Source organism: Poromitra crassiceps (genome assembly GCF_964638095.1).
Source record: "Poromitra crassiceps genome assembly, chromosome: 19".
Lineage (NCBI taxonomy): Eukaryota > Metazoa > Chordata > Actinopteri > Beryciformes > Melamphaidae > Poromitra > Poromitra crassiceps.
Window position 1 is genome coordinate 27,377,558 of NC_139646.1, and position 21,913 is coordinate 27,399,470.

Here is a 21,913-nt window from a genome sequence, read left to right on the forward strand (position 1 = left end):
TCCCACCCTGTCCAACTACCTCCACACGCACAGGTAGACCCCGCCTCCCACCCTGACCCCGCCTCCCACCCTGACCCCGCCTCCCACCCTGTCCAACTACCTCCACACGCACAGGTAGACCCCGCCTCCCACCCTGTCCAACCACACGCACAGGTAGACCCCGCCTCCCACCCTCACACGCACAGGTAGACCCCGCCTCCCACCCTCACACGCACAGGTAGACCCCGCCTCCCACCCTCACACGCACAGGTAGACCCCGCCTCCCACCCTGACCCCGCCTCCCACCCTGTCCAACTACCTCCACATAACCAGACGTCCAGCAACATAGACACAATAGTTCCTGGCACAGTTAAGATGAAATACAGATTCTGTGCCGTCCCATTGCACGTTAAATGTGGTTTTGCCAGCTAAAGCTCGCATGCTAGCAATGTTTTTAAAGGAGGACTAACCCCTAAAACACATTTTCCAGCTTTTAACCAAGCTGACGTGGTGTGTGAAGGATTCTAATTAAAATCTCATTATTTGAGACTAAACTGTTAGAATTCGACACACTATATTATTTTCAGGCAGCGAAAGTGCCCTCTATGGGTTCAAACGTGCTTTTTTGGGGGGGGGGCTCCAAAATTATCGATTTGGTTCACCGTTATGTCACACTGCACCCCCCCTTTTCCCACTCATGTGATCATTAGCTAATGCCAGAGCCATATAATAGAAGAGTTGCAACATCTCCATTCACTCCAATGGACCCGTTCTTTTTTAGCCAGGATGAAGCAGGGCTGTCCGTTTTGTGATGTGCTTTTGAAAGGGCCAGACGTTTAAAGAATCAAATTGTATATTATCAGCTTTATTTTATGCATGTCTCTATGGCAAAATGTTTCCGGTCTGAGTGCAGACAAAGAGTATAGTGAGACAAGAGGAGATGTTCTTCTGCTTCTTTCACAGCAGTGCGCCTGCAGTCAGTTTGCATTGGAACAAAGTAGCAGGTGGAATCTGCTGCCTTTCTTTTTTTAAATCAAGCAGCATGTCGTTTTGCCAGACATCTGGGGGGTAAAAATGCAAATATAAACCATGTTATTATTAAGCGGCCTGGGGTCCTTCAGGCTAGAGCGAGGTGCTCGGCGCAGGCGAATGATGGTAGGATTGCCTTTACCCCGGGAGGGTCTGGTGAGACGAAGGAAGAGCCCGGCCTGGAGTCACCCACAGGGCCTAGACCCTCCATGCACCAAAGGGCCTTACAATACTGCGGTGTAGCACTAACTCTATTGCAGCGGATTGGGCGTGACCAACCCTTCCGCGGGCAACGTTGCAGACAGAGTAGGAAGGCTGATCCGTGAGCGGCTGCTTCTGGGACGCGGGTCGGGGTCGTAATCGGCCTCGGCTGGGTCTACTGGGCGAGGGTGTAGGATATTGACAGACCCGAATCACCTTACGACCCCAGCTAACATCACTGATGACGCGTCCCAGCGCATGCAGTAGTATGTATTTTAAAACATAAGTGGGTTTGTGATGGAACAACGGGAAGAAAGAATATCATCTATAATCTTTATACTTATGTTTTAGATATAGAAGAACTTATTTCCCCCCCATTTCTTATCTCCATCATGGGAACGCATCCCAAAAACATACAGATACGCTACAAAAAACATCTCAAGAAGACATAAGCATCAGGCTAACTGCAGTCCAGCCAGCGTACTATACTCTAGCATGTGTTTTGGAGTGCGGTTCCTCTATCTTCTCGGGCTCTCCTCCTCCTCACCGTACCAACCCAGCCCTATCCCCACTCATTGCCACAGAACAATCGGACACGGAGATCACCACCACTGAGATCATCAAGCGACGGGACGTGGGCCCCTACGGGATCCGCTCAGAGTACTGCATCCGCAAGATCATCTGCCCACTGGGGGTGCCAGAGACTCCCAAAGGTTGGATACGCTATCTTGTTTTCTACTTCAACAGAAGAAGAGTGTATGTCAGTGTTAAGATAAGAGATGAGAAAATGAAAGGTTGCTTCCTTTGGGGATATTATGTCATTGAAGCAGCAAAATGTAAACACTTGCACACTCTTGTCATTGTCTTTAATCCATTCATCCATCCATCCATCTACCTCTGTACCATCCAGAAACCCACACCCCCCAGAGGAAAGGGCTCCGCTCCAGCGCTCTGCGGCCCAAGAAGCCCGAGCCCACCAAGCAGACGGGCCCGGTGGTGCTGGAGACCTGGGTGGCCGAGGAGGAGCTGGACCTCTGGGAGATCAGAGCCTTCTCGGAGAGGTCAGAGGGGACAAGGCTCAAGTATAGGATGCTGTATATAGGATAACCCTGACAACAACAAAACACTATTTGAAAACACGTTTGAATGGATATACAGACATTACCAGGGAGGGATAATATTTTACTCGGCTCAATAGGCAATTGCAACACAAAATTCTGGACCTACCAGTGTTCAATTGCTTTGCAACTTTGCATGCCAAGTTTGAATGAGGTCTAATAGAGCTAGCCAAGCTAGCACTTCCAGGCTAATGTCCAAAGTGTGTTCAGTTCAAGCCCTGATATTCACCTCATCATGCACATCACGTCCTTGGAAAATGTATGAAGCCATTTTTGGCCTCTTGAAATCAGAGAATCTCAATTTTCTTTGTTGGCCATGGGTTATTGGAGTGGGTTACGGGATTTATACAATGGCTGTGAACCAATCAGATTGCTTGATTTGAGAGAGCCGTTTTATAAATATATATATACCGTATATATACCATATATATATATATATATATATATACTGTATATATATATACTGTATATATATATACGGTGTATATATATATATACATGTATATATATACCATATATATATATATATATATGAATGAAACATGTTAGAGTTGTCTCTGTTCTCTGATCCAGGGTGGAGAAAGAGAAGGCCCAGGCTGCAGAGCAGGCCAAGGTGAGTTTCTTTACTGTTTTCCATAAAAGTTAAGTTTCTTCAAAAGAGGATGTTCAGAGCTTTTCTTTCTGTTTCCAGTTAAGCTTACTTTGAGCTCAGACCTGCCCGCTTCTGCTTTGGATGTGCCTGTTTTGATCTCTTTTCAAGTCAGGAATTGAGCCTTTGAAAAAAGAAGGGAAACTAAGGCAGCTCTTCAGGTACAAAAGTAAAAAACTTTTAATAGATGGCTAGTTCATTATAGAATAATTAAAAACAAGTACAGGCCAACATGTTTCAGCCAGCAAACAATGGCCTTCATCAGGGCCCTGAGTTTGTCTCTTTCCTGTGGGATGAAGAACACTAGTCCATCACATGGGTTTACACTGAGTTTATCTCTTTCCTGTGGGATGAAGAACACTAGTCCATCACATGGGTTTACACTGAGTTTGTCTCTTTCCTGTGGGATGAAGAACACTAGTCCATCACATGGGTTTACACTGAGTTTATCTCTTTCCTGTGGGATGAAGAACACTAGTCCATCACATGGGTTTACACTGAGTTTATCTCTTCTCTGTGGGATGAAGAACACTAGTCCATCACATGGGTTTACACTGAGTTTGTCTCTTTCCTGTGGGATGAAGAACACTAGTCCATCACATGGGTTTACACTGAGTTTATCTCTTCTCTGTGGGATGAAGAACACTAGTCCATCACATGGGTTTACACTGAGTTTGTCTCTTTTCTGTGAGATGAAGAACACTAGTCCATCACATGGGTTTACACTGAGTTTATCTCTTCTCTGTGGGATGAAGAACACTAGTCCATCACATGGGTTTACACTGAGTTTGTCTCTTTCCTGTGAGATGAAGAACACTAGTCCATCACATGGGTTTACACTGAGTTTGTCTCTTTCCTGTGGGATGAAGAACACTAGTCCATCACATGGGTTTACACTGAGTTTATCTCTTCTCTGTGGGATGAAGAACACTAGTCCATCACATGGGTTTACACTGAGTTTATCTCTTTCCTGTGGGATGAAGAACACTAGTCCATCACATGGGTTTACACTGAGTTTATCTCTTCTCTGTGGGATGAAGAACACTAGTCCATCACATGGGTTTACACTGAGTTTGTCTCTTTTCTGTGAGATGAAGAACACTAGTCCATCACATGGGTTTACACTGAGTTTGTCTCTTTCCTGTGGGATGAAGAACACTAGTCCATCACATGGGTTTACACTGAGTTTATCTCTTCTCTGTGGGATGAAGAACACTAGTCCATCACATGGGTTTACACTGAGTTTATCTCTTCTCTGTGGGATGAAGAACACTAGTCCATCACATGGGTTTACACTGAGTTTATCTCTTTCCTGTGGGATGAAGAACACTAGTCCATCACATGGGTTTACACTGAGTTTATCTCTTCTCTGTGGGATGAAGAACACTAGTCCATCACATGGGTTTACACTGAGTTTATCTCTTCTCTGTGGGATGAAGAACACTAGTCCATCACATGGGTTTACACTGAGTTTGTCTCTTTCCTGTGAGATGAAGAACACTAGTCCATCACATGGGTTTACACTGAGTTTGTCTCTTTCCTGTGGGATGAAGAACACTAGTCCATCACATGGGTTTACACTGAGTTTATCTCTTCTCTGTGGGATGAAGAACACTAGTCCATCACATGGGTTTACACTGAGTTTATCTCTTTCCTGTGGGATGAAGAACACTAGTCCATCACATGGGTTTACACTGAGTTTATCTCTTCTCTGTGGGATGAAGAACACTAGTCCATCACATGGGTTTACACTGAGTTTGTCTCTTTTCTGTGAGATGAAGAACACTAGTCCATCACATGGGTTTACACTGAGTTTGTCTCTTTCCTGTGGGATGAAGAACACTAGTCCATCACATGAGTTTACACTGAGTTTATCTCTTCTCTGTGGGATGAAGAACACTAGTCCATCACATGGGTTTACACTGAGTTTATCTCTTCTCTGTGGGATGAAGAACACTAGTCCATCACATGGGTTTACACTGAGTTTATCTCTTTCCTGTGGGATGAAGAACACTAGTCCATCACATGGGTTTACACTGAGTTTATCTCTTCTCTGTGGGATGAAGAACACTAGTCCATCACATGGGTTTACACTGAGTTTATCTCTTCTCTGTGGGATGAAGAACACTAGTCCATCACATGGGTTTACACTGAGTTTGTCTCTTTTCTGTGAGATGAAGAACACTAGTCCATCACATGGGTTTACACTGAGTTTATCTCTTCTCTGTGGGATGAAGAACACTAGTCCATCACATGGGTTTACACTGAGTTTGTCTCTTTCCTGTGAGATGAAGAACACTAGTCCATCACATGGGTTTACACTGAGTTTATCTCTTTCCTGTGGGATGAAGAACACTAGTCCATCACATGGGTTTACACTGAGTTTGTCTCTTTCCTGTGGGATGAAGAACACTAGTCCATCACATGGGTTTACACTGAGTTTATCTCTTTCCTGTGAGATGAAGAACACTAGTCCATCACATGGGTTTACACTGAGTTTGTCTCTTTCCTGTGAGATGAAGAACACTAGTCCATCACATGGGTTTACACTGAGTTTGTCTCTTTCCTGTGAGATGAAGAACACTAGTCCATCACATGGGTTTACACTGAGTTTATCTCTTCTCTGTGAGATGAAGAACACTAGTCCATCACATGGGTTTACACTGAGTTTATCTCTTTCCTGTGGGATGAAGAACACTAGTCCATCACATGGGTTTACACTGAGTTTATCTCTTTCCTGAGTGTTAAGAAGAGAGGCGTGGCTCACATTATTTCAGTTGATGGTATGATTTGACCAGTGATCATGTGACCTGGCCATTCTAATGATGGCCTCATACCTTCATTCACCGACTCGCTCGCTTGCTGCCGTTCCAGAAACGTCTGGAGCAGAAACCGTGCTCAGCCGCCGCCACGCCACCAGGGACCCCCGCCACGCCCGCCGCCACGCCCACCAAAGTCATGGTGGGCTCGCTGTCGGGCCAGGTCACCCCCGGCACCAAGGTGGTCCTGACCACCAAGATGGGCACGCCCGTCACATTCCAGCAGAACAAGAACTTCCACCAGTCCTTCGCCACCTGGGTCAAGGGTCAGGGTCAGACCACACAAGGTACGAGTTAGGGCCGGGCGATATGACTTCAAATCAATATCGCGGTTATTTCAAACGTTTACCTCAATTACGGTTAATGAACGATTATTTTATACAAGAGAAAATACACTGCCCCTCATAGTTCTCTAGCTTCACTTTGAGTGAACGCGGACTAACGTTAGTTGGACGGGGCGAAGGCACATCACTGAACACGACATACATTTTTTTTTTTTTTATTGGACAGTTCATGAACGCACACATTGGGGAAAGTATTCATCGAATTAAGATGAATTAATTGACATGAGCAGCAACATTAAGTCAGTTAGAGGTTGTAATTGCCCAGCCCTAATACGTATTGTTTTCTCACCTAAAGTGCATGTCACAACAAATCATAATGTATGCGTTAACAAGCGAGTTGCCATCCACGTTTTAAATTCACTATAGTTATAATCCAGAAGTGTAAATAGTGTTTTTATTTCACCATCACCCCATGCCTCCAATCCACCCTCCTGCCCAAGCGAGTTGCCATCCACGTTTTAAATTCACTATAGTTATAATCCAGAAGTGTGAATAGTGTTTTTATTTCACCATCACCCCATGCCTCCAATCCACCCTCCTGCCCAGTATGTTGGAATCGATGTACCGTATCTTCCTGATTACGTACAGTATATACTATATGGACTAATGTTTGTAACGTTAACTGATTACGTATATACTATATGGACTAATGTTTGTAACGTTAACTGATTACGTATATACTATATGGACTAATGTTTGTAACGTTAACTGATTACGTATATACTATATGGACTAATGTTTGTAACGTTAACTGATTACGTATATACTATATGGACTAATGTTTGTAACGTTAACTGATTACTAGGGGTGGGGGAAAAAATCGATTCACCTAAGTATCGCGATTTTTAATGTCACGATTTTTTGGATCGATCTTTTATTCCAGAATCGATAATCGCAAATAATAAAAAAAAAAAAATCTTTTTTTTGGGTGCTTGCAGTCAGGCCACTCACTGAACAGCAGGCCAGGCGCCGCCTACTGGTTTACTAGTGGTTTTATTACTTTATTAGTTAGTCTGAAGTAATAATTACACTTCAGGGTTAAAGTGGGTGCATCTCATTGTAAAATTGGACTTCAAACGGCCCAAATCTGGCTTAAAACGGCCCAAATTTCACGCGCGTTGGCCCATATCGGCCTGGCCTGCTTGGTATCTAATGCCCGGCCTGAATTATGATCCCAGTCCGCCCCTGTTTTTAAATATATCGCCCAGCCCTACTCATGATATATAATATACAGTCTCTAGTGTATGATTCAACTTTTCCCATGTTCTAATCTAGTGTAAAAAAGCAAACAACCTGAAAAAATAAAAGAAAAAAATAAACAAAAATCGCAATAAATCGTAATATCGAATCGCAATAATCGTAGAATCGCAATACTTAAGAATCACAATATAAATCGAATCGGCACCCAAGAATCGTGATATTATCGAATCGGGAGATAAGTGAATCGCCACAGCCCTACTGATTACGTATATACTATATGGACTCATGTTTGTAACGTTAACTGCCACTTCATTTGGGGTCGTCACATGCATCAGACTCAGTGCAGCAGCTGTGCTTGTTTAGAGATGGACGGTGTGTTTGCTAATTGACTGTGTTGATCCAGACCGGATCATCATTTTCCCCTCGTGAAGTTCCAGAGCCTTCTGCAGATGTGTTCATTTGCTATTTACATGCATATGATTATGTTTCCAGACTGTTTGACCTTCATCAGAGCATCAGGACCATTTGGTGGGAGCATGACCCATGAAGGAGTCGTCATAGTATGTGGTTATTATGACATGACCGTGTTGTTGTGTTGTCCCATCAGGACCGGCAGGCACCGTCACTACTGTGGCCACGTCTGGTGGACAGACCTTCCAGATCACAGGAACGGCCATGGGGGGCAAGGTTCTGACGGCCAAGCTCCCACTGCCCGCCAACAGCAAGATCGTCACAGTCAACGTGCCAACCACACAAGGAGGTACGGCTGCTCTTTAATAAACCAACCACACAAGGAGGTACGGCTGCTCTTTAAGAAGTCACACCTTCTTCTCCGTCCAGCAGCGTTTTGGGATGCTGGCATGTTTGTGTTTTCATTGCTTCACCTCAGGCTCTGCTGCAGCTGCCACGTCTCAAAGATGTCGCAGCATCCAAATGACATCTGCCCTCTTTGGTTGCCATTTGAAGTCAGTTGGTGTGCCAACTTGCGCGCAAGGTGCCATCGAAGGATGGAGCTTGTCTTCACTCATTTAAAGCGTTGTTTGTGGCAGACACCACAGGCGCACATATTTTGGAGTCTACAAATTGGACACAAATTAGACGTGATGTGTCTGTCCTTGATTGCCCCCGTCTGTGTGCCAAGTACCTAAGGAGACAAACTTCTCTGAACGCCACAACTTAGACAGCTACAGAGCTCTGAACGCCACAACTTAGACAGCTACAGAGCTCTGAACGCCACAACTTAGACAGCTACAGAGCTCTGAACGCCACAACTTAGACAGCTACAGAGCTCTGAACGCCACAACTTAGACAGCTACAGAGCTCTGAACGCCACAACTTAGACAGCTACAGAGCTCTGAACGCCACAACTTAAGACAGCTACAGAGCTCTGAACGCCACAACTTAGACAGCTACAGAGCTCTGAACGCCACAACTTAGACAGCTACAGAGCTCTGAACGCCACAACTTAGACAGCTACAGAGCTCTGAACGCCACAACTTAGACAGCTACAGAGCTCTGAACGCCACAACTTAGACAGCTACAGAGCTCTGAACGCCACAACTTAGACAGCTACAGAGCTCTGAACGCCACAACTTAGACAGCTACAGAGCTCTGAACGCCACAACTTAGACAGCTACAGAGCTCTGAACGCCACAACTTAGACAGCTACAGAGCTCTGAACGCCACAACTTAGACAGCTACAGAGCTCTGAACGCCACAACTTAGACAGCTACAGAGCTCTGAACGCCACAACTTAGACAGCTACAGAGCTCTGAACACCACAACTTAGACAGCTACAGAGCTCTGAACGCCACAACTTAGACAGCTACAGAGCTCTGAACACCACAACTTAGACAGCTACAGAGCTCTGAACGCCACAACTTAGACAGCTACAGAGCTCTGAACACCACAACTTAGACAGCTACAGAGCTCAGATGTTCAGACGCTGGGCTCTGCTGCACACGTGTATCTTGACAGGGCTAGTTTTGCGATGGCGTGATGCGTGTGCAACCCTGATATATATGTTACGTATGGTCCATGGCTACATTAGATCGGTCAGAGAGACATGAGGAGGAGTTCTGATTGGTTAAGGTTAGGGTCAGAGGCTGGGTTTAGGTGCCTTCCCCGTCCCTTCGGCCGATCCTAGCACCAACTATTATATATCGGTTGTATCCCAAAACTATATTTGATTGTGTAATTTCATTTCATTTTGTTATGAATATTTGATACTGTTGAATTGGCCCTCCAGTGATTTCTGTTTTATATCATTTATAATTTATTAAAGCTCAATAATGTAGATTAAAGAATAGACTGGTTTCCAGCCATGTTATGTACTGTGTAGCTTTGTGAGAATTAAAATTTGAGTCAAACGTCACCACCAAATATGTAACGAGCCACAGGGAGAGTCACTGTGGAGAGATCAGCTGCAGCCGAGGAGCACAGAAGGCTTCACATGCATTGGGGTGAAATGCAGGCCACTGTCTTGAGGCAGAAAGTTAACAAAGAGCATCCTGCGCCAAGCTCCAGTGAAACCCAACTACTGTAGTGGGCCAGTACCGTAACGAGGCCTGTGTCACGGGCCAGTACCGTAACGAGGCCTGTGTCACGAGCCAGTACCGTAACGAGGCCTGTGTCACTTCTGCCTACTATAGTGGGTCAGTGCTGTATTTTTTAATTTATTTTAATTTGACCTTTATTTATACAGGGGGAGTGTCACTGAGAGCAATGCTCTCTTTTTCAGGAGCGCCCTGTTCACATTCACACACACATTCACACCTGGAAGCTGACCAGTACAACCACAGTCTGATCTGCTGCCCACTGAGCAGCTGCACTGGAGCGGTTGGGGTTAAGGGCCTTGCTCAAGGGCACCTCGGTGATGGTAATGAGGAAGAGGCAAACGCTGCCTTTTCACTTTCCATCCCCACCCATATTTTTTCCTGTCGGTCCCGGGGATTGAACCGACGACCTTATGGTCACAAGCTCGCTTCTCTAACCATCGGGCCACCACTACTGTAACAAGGCCTGTGTCCCTTCTGCTTCCAGTTGCCACAGATCCAGCAGGTAGTGCCATTTCAGATCCAGCAGGTAGTGCCATTTCAGACGTAGACACTCCCTCTCTTCTTCACTGTGTTTGGGGCTCGTGTGGTGGCTCCATGTGCACTGATCCCATTGTGGCAGCGGGCGTGTGCCAAACCTGTGAGTCAGCGCCTTCGTTTGGAGCACATCATGTGTCGCTTTGTGTCCCGTCGCCATGGTGATCTAATACACACCTGTTTTGGTTGGCTGGTTTGGAATGACAGACCTGTGTAGTCTGAGGTTCCAAATCCAGACGCCCCCCCCCCCCCCCCCCCCCCCCCCCCCGCCCTCTTTTTTAAGAAGTGAATATTGACCCAGCAGATGAGGTGATGGTTCGTACCGAGCACCACCTGGCCCTGTCTGTGGTCCTGTCACATTACTGGATGATGAATGCTGCACAGTGGTGGTCCGTCCTGTTCAGATGGTCCTTTGAAGCTGTTGACAGCTCTCGTTTGAATCGCACACACAGGTCAGCAGTTAGTGCTGCCTGCATGTTGGGTGTCTACTGTCTACGCTACAATTATAATATGATGCATATACATCACATAGGAAATGTTACTACTCTGGTAACAAACAACTACCAACTGAGAGAGATTATGTATTTTTTATAAACCTCTATAACACCCAAGATTCTAAGGGCTCCAGTCTTACTTAGCCACCTGTAACAGAGATTCTAAGAGCTCCAGTGTTACTGAACAAGCTGTAACAGAGATTCTAAGAGCTCCAGTGTTACTGAACAAGCTGTAACAGAGAGTCTAAGAGCTCCAGTGTTACTGAACAAGCTGTAACAGAGAGTCTAAGGGCTCCAGTGTTACTGAACAAGCTGTAACAGAGATTCTAAGAGCTCCAGTGTTACTGAACAAGCTGTAACAGAGAGTCTAAGGGCTCCAGTGTTACTGAACAAGCTGTAACAGAGATTCTAAGAGCTCCAGTGTTACTGAACAAGCTGTAACAGAGATTCTAAGAGTTCCAGTGTTACTGAACAAGCTGTAACAGAGAGTCTAAGAGCTCCAGTGTTACTGAACAAGCTGTAACAGAGAGTCTAAGGGCTCCAGTGTTACTGAACAAGCTATAACAGAGATTCTAAGAGCTCCAGTGTTACTGAACAAGCTGTAACAGAGAGTCTAAAGGCTCCAGTGTTACTGAACAAGCTATAACAGAGATTCTAAGAGCTCCAGTGTTACTGAACAAGCTGTAACAGAGAGTCTAAGGGCTCCAGTGTTACTGAACAAGCTGTAACAGAGAGTCTAAAGGCTCCAGTGTTACTGAACAAGCTGTAACATAGATTCTAAGAGCTCCAGTGTTACTGAACAAGCTGTAACAGAGAGTCTAAAGGCTCCAGTGTTACTGAACAAGCTGTAACAGAGAGTCTAAGAGCTCCAGTGTTACTGAACAAGCTGTAACAGAGATTCTAAGAGCTCCAGTGTTACTGAACAAGCTGTAACAGAGAGTCTAAGAGCTCCAGTGTTACTGAACAAGCTGTAACAGAGATTCTAAGAGCTCCAGTGTTACTGAACAAGCTGTAACAGAGAGTCTAAGAGCTCCAGTGTTACTGAACAAGCTGTAACAGAGATTCTAAGAGCTCCAGTGTTACTGAACAAGCTGTAACAGAGAGTCTAAGAGCTCCAGTGTTACTGAACAAGCTGTAACAGAGATTCTAAGGGCTCCAGTGTTACTGAACAAGCTGTAACAGAGATTCTAAGGGCTCCAGTGTTACTGAACAAGCTGTAACAGAGAGTCTAAGAGCTCCAGTGTTACTGAACAAGCTGTAACAGAGAGTCTAAGAGCTCCAGTGTTACTGAACAAGCTGTAACAGAGATTCTAAGAGCTCCAGTGTTACTGAACAAGCTGTAACAGAGATTCTAAGAGCTCCAGTGTTACTGAACAAGCTGTAACATAGATTCTAAGAGCTCCAGTGTTACTTAACAAGCTGTAACAGAGATTCTAAGAGCTCCAGTGTTACTTAACAAGCTGTAACAGAGATTCTAAGAGCTCCAGTGTTACTTAACAAGCTGTAACAGAGAGTCTAAGAGCTCCAGTGTTACTGAACAAACTGTAACAGAGAGTCTAAGAGCTCCAGTGTTACTGAACAAGCTGTAACAGAGAGTCTAAGAGCTCCAGTGTTACTGAACAAGCTGTAACAGAGAGTCTAAGGGCTCCAGTGTTACTGAACAAGCTGTAACATAGAGTCTAAGAGCTCCAGTGTTACTGAACAAGCTGTAACAGAGAGTCTAAGAGCTCCAGTGTTACTGAACAAGCTGTAACAGAGAAATCCGGAGAAGAAAGGTCTTGAGAGATCCTACTTTTCAAGGTGATGCCATTACAAAACAGCAACTGTAATTGAAATGTATTATGAAATATAGACCAGCTTAGATAAATGCAATCGGCAGATATGTGAGTGATATTCACCAAGGATACAAAGAAAGTGCTTTTTCTTACCTTTGGAGCTACTTTTGAAGGATAAACTAAGTTCAGGTGGAGTGTAACCATTTAATGGACATGTGTATTTATCCAGTATGACTGTTGGGCGCCCTGTTTGTTTTGGAAGGGCTTAAGGAAGTTAGGCAGGAAAACAAGTTTACCCTGAGGTCTGCCCAGCCAGACAGGTAACCCTCTATGGAGGGATTCCATTTTCTCTCCCCCCCACCCCCCCTTCCCCTCTTCTTTTTGAATGGAAGCGTACCGCTCCACTCACCGGCCTCCCAACTCCCCGACCTCTCCAAACAGCCAGCCCATAGAAAGGAGCGTTTGATGTGTTGGAGAGCGGAGCAGCAACTCCCCGGGTCTTACGAGCGGGGCATGGCGTCCCTGTTTGAAGAGGGGAAGGCCTTGATGTATAGGTTTACCTGCTCGGTCGCGGTCGCGAAACCGCAAGCAAGACGACGGGCAGAAGGGGGAAAGAGAGCAGCACTCTCTGGTTCCGTTTCTTGCCCGGTCGTCCTTCACGTGAGCCCCGTGTGGACGCGGAGCCCCGGTTCAGACAAATATGAAACGCACCCTTTGTCGGAGGGGAACCAAAAAGCAGGATCTGAATTCATGCATAATTTATGAGGGGGGGGGGGGGTCAGTATGTTGGGGGCAAAGCAGCTAAGCTTTCAGTCGGCCTTTGAACATTTTGTTTACCTGCTCAACTAATATTTGCCATGGTTACGATCAAAGCCCGCGACTTTGCAAGGAGGGAAGCCCACAAATAATGCATTGAGTGGTGTCAATACAGGCTCTCTGCACAACCGCTCACTTGTACTGCGCTACACACACACACACACACACACACACACACACACACACTCTCTCACACACACACACACACACACACTCTCTCACACACACACACACACTCTCTCACACACACACACACACACACACACACACACACACACTCTCACACACACACACACACACACACACACACAGCTTGTAGCCGCCACTTCATATCAGTCATCGCTTTATGGATTTTTCTGCTTTACAGCTTTTCAAAATTCCCAAAAGAAGGATGGAAACTGAGGCGACTTCAAATATAGATTATGGCTTAGTTATATAATCATCATTTGTCATATACCTTGTACATTTTATATAACCATCACCATGATGGTTATATAAAATGTACAACGTATATGACAAATACAAATGTTAGCAATGGTGACGACGAGCTGTCCTCCTACATAATGAAAATGGCCTCTTCATATCACCGATCTTGACCCTATTAATGATACAAAGTGGGTTGATTCCTGGTAAAGCCGTCCTTTAAGTTGTGGACCAGTGATGTCATTCATGCACAAATGACATCACAAATGAATGGCTGCAAAACTCGTTACAGCTTTCGGATATGTGAAGAGCCAACACGTTCTCACTCCGACCACGTAGCATATTGACGCTTTGTCCCGTCCCTTATGCGCCACTTGTTACTAACATGGTACCCTTGAGCGACCCATGAAACGACTTGGGCTTTCCGACTAAACTCAATGCAAACCCATAGAAGTCAACTTTGACGCTTATGGCAACTGCTCCCCCATCAGCCTAACTGCTCGCCCATTAGTCAACTGCTCACCATTAGCGTCTGGGGGGAGGTTAGGTTTAGGCGTGGGAGGTGGGAGAGGTTAGGTTTAGGGTCTGGGGGAGGTTAGGTTTAGGCATGGGGTGGGAGAGGTTAGGGTTAGGGTTAGGGTCTGGGAGAGGTTAGGTTTAGGCATGGGGTGGGAGAGGTTAGGTTTAGGGTTAGGGTCTGGGAGAGGTTAGCTCCTCCAGACCCTAATGGGCGAGCAGTTGACTAATGGTGGAGCAGTTAGGCTAATAGGGGAGCAGTTGCCATAAGCGTCAAAGATGACTTCCATGGGTTTGCATTGAGTTTAGTCGGAAAGCCCAAGTCGTTTCATGTGTCGCTCAAGGGTACCATGTTAGTAACAAGCGACGCACAAGGGACAGGACAAAGCGTCAATATGCGACGCGCTCAGAGTGAGAACGGGTTGGAAGAGCGTGTACAAAATAAATCCACATTGCTTTTCTGTCAAGTTCTCCTTTAGTGCGTCCTGGTGGCTCGCCTGGTAGCACGCGTACCACGAAGGGCTCAATCCTTTACACGGCCGACGCGGGTTCGAATCCGACCCGAGGTCCTTGGCCACATGTCATCCTCTCTCTCTCTCTCTGCCCACCTTTGCTGTCTACCCCTCCAAACATCATCGTCACCCCACCCCCACCTGTCTCCTCAATTCTTCACCTTCTGACCCCATGTACCTTTGTGCTTCCGTTCTCTCTCCAGGTGTGATTCAGCAGAAGGTGTTGGGGATCATCCCGTCCAGTACGGCGGGCGGTGCCCACACCTACACCCCATTCCAGACCCGAACCGCCACCCTCAGCATCAGGCCCAACACCCCGGGCTCCCAGCAGCAGGTACAGCTGCTCACACTGCTGATCATCATCACTTGTGATTGTGATATGAAAGAGGGTATAGTCTTCTTTACCCCTTTCGGCAAGTTAGGCCTAACTTAGAAATGAAGGGGATTTGTCCTTTCGCCCCTTTCACTTTTCACCCTTTTTAAAAGACACATTTTGTTATAAAGATTAATATTTAATCTTCAATCTCAATCTTTTCAGTCTAATATTGAATTAAGTAAAACATCTGCTCTGTCAGCATAGTTGCATTTGGATTGCCGCACCCCCTTTCCAGCCCAAGTGGTATATTCCACTAAAAATAGCCTGCAGTACGTACCACAAGATGGGACAATGCGATTGTGAATGGAGAGACAATTGTTAGACCCATGACTGACATGACAGCTAACATTGCATTTGTGGGCAAAGAAAAGTAAAAAAAGGTGTGTTTCTCTGAAGACCTTAACTGTATAACGAGTCGACCAGAGGTGGAATGCAAAAAGTGTTGTGAGTGACTTACATTTAGCTAGCTAGCTAACTGCTGTTGTTTTTTTAAAGAGTAGGTAGGTTTAGGTTGGCTAAGGTTCCATGTGGTGTTCTGTGTTCTGTGTGTCTGTCTTTCTCTCTGAAACTGTTTCACATGTGGCAAGTTATCTAGCAAAGCTAAAGTGAGATGTTTTCAACAGCCTCCTGTTAGCAGTGTCAGCATAGCAGGTAGGATGCCAAAGCAAAGGGATCGTGTTAAGAGAATATAAAAGAACTGTGATATTCCAAATGCAGTGTTTCCCACAGGATTTAGAGTATTTGTGGTGGGGGACCGCAGACCCCCTTGGGGGGTGCGGGGGCATGCTCCCCCGCGAGATTTTTTAAAACATTTTAAAGTAAAATGCATGAATTTGGTGTACTTTGAGAAAGCTTAAGAGCAAAATTAAAAGGCTAGATCTATGAAGAACATGTCATCATTACTGTGCTGTGGGTTTGTTTACAATGACAAACTAAATTTCTCCCTATAGGTCAGGGATACTCAACTTGCTTTGCCACTTTCGTGAAATGATAGAAGGCGAGGGGCCAGTTAATAAACAAACAATATACATTTTTCTGTAGCGGATTGTAGGTTTTTGGGGTGTCAGCCGGAGTTTAGGCTGACAATGTTGTGCACACCGGATAGTTAGTTAGGTTAAGTTAGTTAGGTTAAGTACATACATAAGTGCCTGGGTAGCGAGCAGATGGCGGTATTTGACAATTTAGCAGCTAAATCATAAAATCATAGATTATTGAAAGATAGTCCATATTCCAGACTGAAATGCTATAACAGAAGTATTGGCCAGAATGACATGAACATTTATTGGACACTTATTCAGCGGATATCTTGCATGTTGCATTCAGGTGCACTGTAAAAAAAAAAAAATTTTTTTTTTTTTTTTTTGGTCAACATCTTTTTGTGGCGGTCCAAATCCTTTTATGTATGGGAAACACTGAAATGAATGAATAGACTGGCTTATTTATATTTCAGTATTTATTTCGTCTCTGAATTGTTAGTTTCCACACACAGAAATGAAGCATTTGCAGACAGCTCTCCTGTTTATACCAATACATTTTGTTATTTAATGTAGCATTGCAGGCACAGTAGGCTATTCAAACCAAATACTGGATATTAAATATATATCAAATAGCAGGAAATGGTGTAGTAATGGAGGATGATTCACCCCCCCTCACACACACACACACACACACACACACACACACATGGATATAGGACAAAGTTGCTACTGGAATGAATAATGAAAATGGCCTTGCAGGTTGTGACGGCGAGCGATCAGATCCGTCCAGGGATGACTGTGATCCGAACCCCCATCCAGCAGACAGGAGCTCTGGGCAAGACTCAGATACTCAGAACACCCCTGGTGGTCCAGCAAGGTAATGCAGTCTTTCTGATGCTTCGGGTACCTCTCAGCTGGAAAATGCGCAATTCACCCAAGAAGAATAAGCGCATATAGGCATTAACCCATTGATACCTGATGCAGCATTTGCGTGTGTATCCCTTTAAGACCGCAAACCGTCTTAAAGGGATACACACGCAAATGCTGCATCAGGTATCAATGGGTTAAGTTCAGTTCCCTTGTGAAGTCCTGTAGTACACTAGAAGTCAACACCAGTGGCTCCTGCTAAGCAGGTCTGCTCCAGGATAGAAGGTAGACTGGTGCTGGAAGTGGTGTTGGGGGGGGAACAGCAATCTGGGAACCCGGTTAAAAAAACAACGTATATTTTTCTTTCTGCTCCCTGCAAGCTCTGCCATTGGCTCCGACCTAGTCTCACGTGGTCAGAGCGACTGGCTCTGACCATTTATGGGTTTCCTGGCTTTCTGCTCCCTGCGTGCGTACCTCAAATTCCTGCGCCGCTGTGAAACAACAACAGCGCTAGCTCGTTGCTACACGCTGCACATGTTAAGTTTGACTACACACCGGTTGACTTGGTTGACTTGGTCGGTCACGTCCACCCTACTTTGATTGGGTAAAGCATCATGCGAGCCCGCCCCCTACACGCTCTGTGATTCTGCTTTTCACAAACCTTGCCGACAGATTTTCGATGCAAGTTGAAAGTCTGTCTCGAGAGATTAGGGGAACAGTTAGCAGGAGGTGCTCTCATGAATAATCTCCCCAATGCACCAGGGCAGAAACAGTGGCCTTAAACCCAGGTCCTGACCTCCTGACCTCCTGACCCTCTGTGGTCAATAAAGATCCCACTGGCACTCTTCGCAAGAGTAGGGGTGTAACCCCGGTGCCCTGGGGGGTGTAGCCCCGGTGCCCTGGGGGGGTGTAACCCCGGTGCCCTGGAGGGTGTAGCCCCGGTGCCCTGGGGGGTGTAACCTCGGTGCCCTGGAGGGTGTAGCCCCGGTGCCCTGGGGGGTGTAACCCTGGTGCCCTGGGGTGTGTAACCCCGGTGCCCTGGGGGGTGTAACCCCGGGGCCCTGGGGGGTGTAACCACGGGGCCCTGGGGGGTGTAACCCCGGGGCCCTCGGGGGGTGTAACCCCGGGGCCCTCGGGGGGTGTAACCCCGGTGCCCTGGGGGGGTGTAGCCCCGGTGCCCTGGGGGGTGTAGCCCCGGTGCCCTGGGGGGTGTAACCCCGGGGCCCTGGGGTGTGTAACCCCGGGGCCCTGGGGGGTGTAACCCCGGTGCCCTGGGGGGGTGTAACCCCGGTGCCCTGGAGGGATGTAACCCCGGTGCCCTGGGGGGTGTAACCCCGGTGCCCTGGGGGGGTGTAACCCCGGTGCCCTGGGGGGGTGTAAACCCGGTGCCCATAGCTGATGTGTGCTGAGCGTTCTGGTGCAAACTGCCTGCCGTGCATGATATCTGAAGGGCATTGAGTATCTAGAAAGGCGCTATATAAATCCAATCTATTATTATTATTATTATTATTATTATTATTATTACATGTGTAACCGCGTCCCTACGCCTTCCCTTTCCCAGGTCAGGGTGGACAGCAGGTCGTGACCCAGATCATCCGAGGCCAGGCGGTTTCCAGCCCGGTCAGTGGCCAGGCGGTGGCCAGCCCCACCCCCCTGGGCCAGACGCCGCCTGCCACGCCGCGCACACCACAGGGCCAGGTCAAACTCACCCTGGCACAACTCACCCAGCTCACCCAGGTTAGTGAAGGAAGCGCCGGAACCTCCAGAGTGTCCCTAACACCCACCACAAATGCCAGAGAAATGTGTCTTTGCTAGTTCTCATTATAAATCTTCTCAGTGTTGTGACAGTAAATGCACTCATTGATCCATGTCTATGTTGGGTACTTGAAATTGATGGAATTGGGCCCGGAAAGTCCTTGAGAATTCCTTGAATTTGATGTTTAAGAAGGTGTTTGGATCCCAGGTTCTAATGTGTGACTTCCTCTCTCTGCCCTCTCACAGAAGCAGCAGGGTGGGGTTGGAGTGGCTCGGCAGGCGGGCATGGGCGGTCTGACGGTGATGGTGCAGGGTCAGGGTCAGACCACGGGCCAGCTGCAGATCATCCCCCAGGGGGTGACCGTCATCCCCGGGCCCGGCCAGCAGCTCATGCAGGCACAGCTGCCCAACGGCCAGCTCCAACGCTTCCTGTTCACCCCCATGGCCTCCGCCACCACGCCCACGTCCAGCACGGGTACGACCACCAATCAACAAGCTCAAAGTCGCTGTAGCTGTGACCACGTACATTTCTGAAATGCAGGGTGGCAGGGGCAGCCCCCCCCCCCTACTCTGCCTCTGTCACCCTGCATTTTGACATTTCCCTTTCTAACCAGTTGGCATGAACACACACACACACACACACACAATTGACCTCCATGCCAAATTTCAGCCCTCTGCCATCCTGCATTTAAAAAATTGCCCCCCACCGCCCCCTTTTGGCCAATTGGCATGAACAGAAACACACACTTTCACACACAGACACTTGACCTACATGCCAAATGTCTGCCTCCTAGGGCGAGAACTGTGCCCGCCAAAGGGTGGTGAACTTTTTGTGGGCCGACCGACCGACAGAGTGACTTATAGAGCTGCTGGTGGCACCTAAAACATGGACAAATAGATGGATAGATAAACAAATGATCATGATGTGGATTAACACAGATCAATAATTCATAAGCTATGTTTTCATTCAAGTTCTACACAAATTTGCCGTTTCCTTTCAGTGTTTCTCTTTATTATTACTTTTTTTTTCCCCGGCCTCGACCGGAAACAGGATAAAAAACAACAACAACAACAACAACAACAACAACAAAACAAAAGATGGACGTACCAAACTAAGTTTTCGTTTAAGTTCTTGTCGAAAATTCGTTGATTCACAATATCACATCTTTTAAGCCAATACAAAGCTTTGCATCCGAAAATTACTCGACAGTTAGAATTCTTTTGGCGCCATGTTTCCGCTAGACTGTTTCCGTCTGGTTGGTTTACTCCCCCAGGTCCAGAAGCGGTGGAGACTGCTCCAGACTACCCGGACACGCCTCCTTTCAGTGTTTCTAATTTGATACATAATAATGAATATCAAACTACTTGGAAGGAAACCCAACTGTAGATACGGTAGATATTGTTTTGAGTTAAAGAGAAGTGTCACAATGGCAAAATCATGTACATTTGAAGTTGGATGTTTACATACACTATGTTGACTTTCCCTTTTAAACAGCTTGGAAATTTCCCGAAAATGATGTCATGGCTTTAGACCAGGGGTTCCCAACCTTTTTTGTGCCAAGGACCGGTAGATACATGGAAACAAAAGTCGCGGACAGGTTGTCAATTTTAATGGTTTTAGTTACATATATATTTACTCACCAGGTGGTGACAAAGGGTAAATAACAGCCTTTTCATCTGTCAATAAAGACACTTTCACAATTATGCACAGTGATTTGATTTCAGCCTATATAATTTCTAAAAGTTGATATTAATGATCAAACATTTCCATTTATGTAGCCTACAGTATTTATGTTTTTGTTTCATCTACAAACATAAATAAACGTCAACTTGAAACTATGTTTCAACTACCACACACAGCCTATAATATTATAGCCTATGTTTATTAATAAAATCAAATAAATTTGGACCGGGCTCGCGGCCCGGTACCAAATGCATTGCGGACATATATATTTACTCACCAGTGGGCTGTACCACGAATGTTGTATAAGAAGATCCAGGATCTGTCCCTTGATCTGGTTTGGCTAAATCAGATAATTGCCATCTAGCTGGATTGTAGTTAACTCGTACTACAAAGGTAGATCGCCACTCGTTAAGTGGAACCAGGTTTTTCTAATCAAGCTGAGAGCTCGTGCACATGAAAATGCCCCTGCACAGGAGCTCGTGCCCGCAAAAGAGGCGTGGTTTTGAACAACTAGCCAATCACAATGCAATATGGACTGCTCCAGCTTCTACAGCGCCAGACACGCCTATTTCCTCATTCATTCAAAGCGCAAATCGTGAAGCTTTACTATCTATGTCAGAATCAAAATCCGCGTTGGATATTATTAGTCCGTTTCCGAATGACTGTCTAAAGTTACCACTTTTATTCACATCAGTAATTTCTGTGAAGAGCGGTTTCTGCCTCCACGTAGGCTATCTACAGCAGCTCAATTCACCCTCTCAATAAACTCAATATAACCTGCATGTGGTGTATGGGGACCACTGCTTTAGATGCTTCTGATAGGCTAATTAACATAATTTCAGTCAATTGGAGGTGTGCTACCTACCTGTATGGGCAAACCCCTTTCCTAAGTCACTTGTAATATGTGGTTGTTTTTACAGGTGCCATTTTCTTGTAAATTTGACAACGTTTTCTCCCCCCCTCTAGTCACCAGTGTCTCAGGCCAGCCCCACCCCTCCACCTCCACCAAAACCCCGGCCCAGCAGGCGGCCGCGCCCATCCAGGCTGGGGCCGCCACCGGCACCCCTCCCTCAGCCACCCCTCAGGGACAGCTGCCCCCGCAGACGCAGGCCCACATGCCCATCCAGTCGCCCACCCCTCAGACGCAGGCCCACATGCCCATCCAGTCGCCCACCCCGCTGCAGGTGAAGATGCAGCTGCAGCAGTCGCCTCAGCTCATCAGCATGTCTGGGCTGCAGCAGCAGGTACAGGTAGGATTGGAAACACAGGACGCATCATTTACTTTGG

The 21,913-nt window shown here is 46.5% G+C and overlaps 1 protein-coding gene across 1 annotated transcript in view; it reads left to right on the forward strand.

The window, feature by feature from the left end:
• Positions 1–21,913, forward strand: part of LOC310794007 (nucleosome-remodeling factor subunit BPTF-like) — a gene marked incomplete at its 5' end in the record, with an annotated part of 88,093 nt that overhangs the window by 35,480 nt on the left and 30,700 nt on the right. The window contains 10 exons of the mRNA XM_083655876.1: positions 1,794–1,922; positions 2,120–2,270; positions 2,901–2,940; positions 5,851–6,082; positions 7,947–8,099; positions 15,171–15,301; positions 17,080–17,197; positions 18,749–18,924; positions 19,189–19,417; positions 21,593–21,876. Coding sequence (XP_083512002.1) covers positions 1,794–1,922; positions 2,120–2,270; positions 2,901–2,940; positions 5,851–6,082; positions 7,947–8,099; positions 15,171–15,301; positions 17,080–17,197; positions 18,749–18,924; positions 19,189–19,417; positions 21,593–21,876 — 1,643 coding nt within the window. The remainder of the gene's footprint in view (positions 1–1,793; positions 1,923–2,119; positions 2,271–2,900; positions 2,941–5,850; positions 6,083–7,946; positions 8,100–15,170; positions 15,302–17,079; positions 17,198–18,748; positions 18,925–19,188; positions 19,418–21,592; positions 21,877–21,913) is intronic.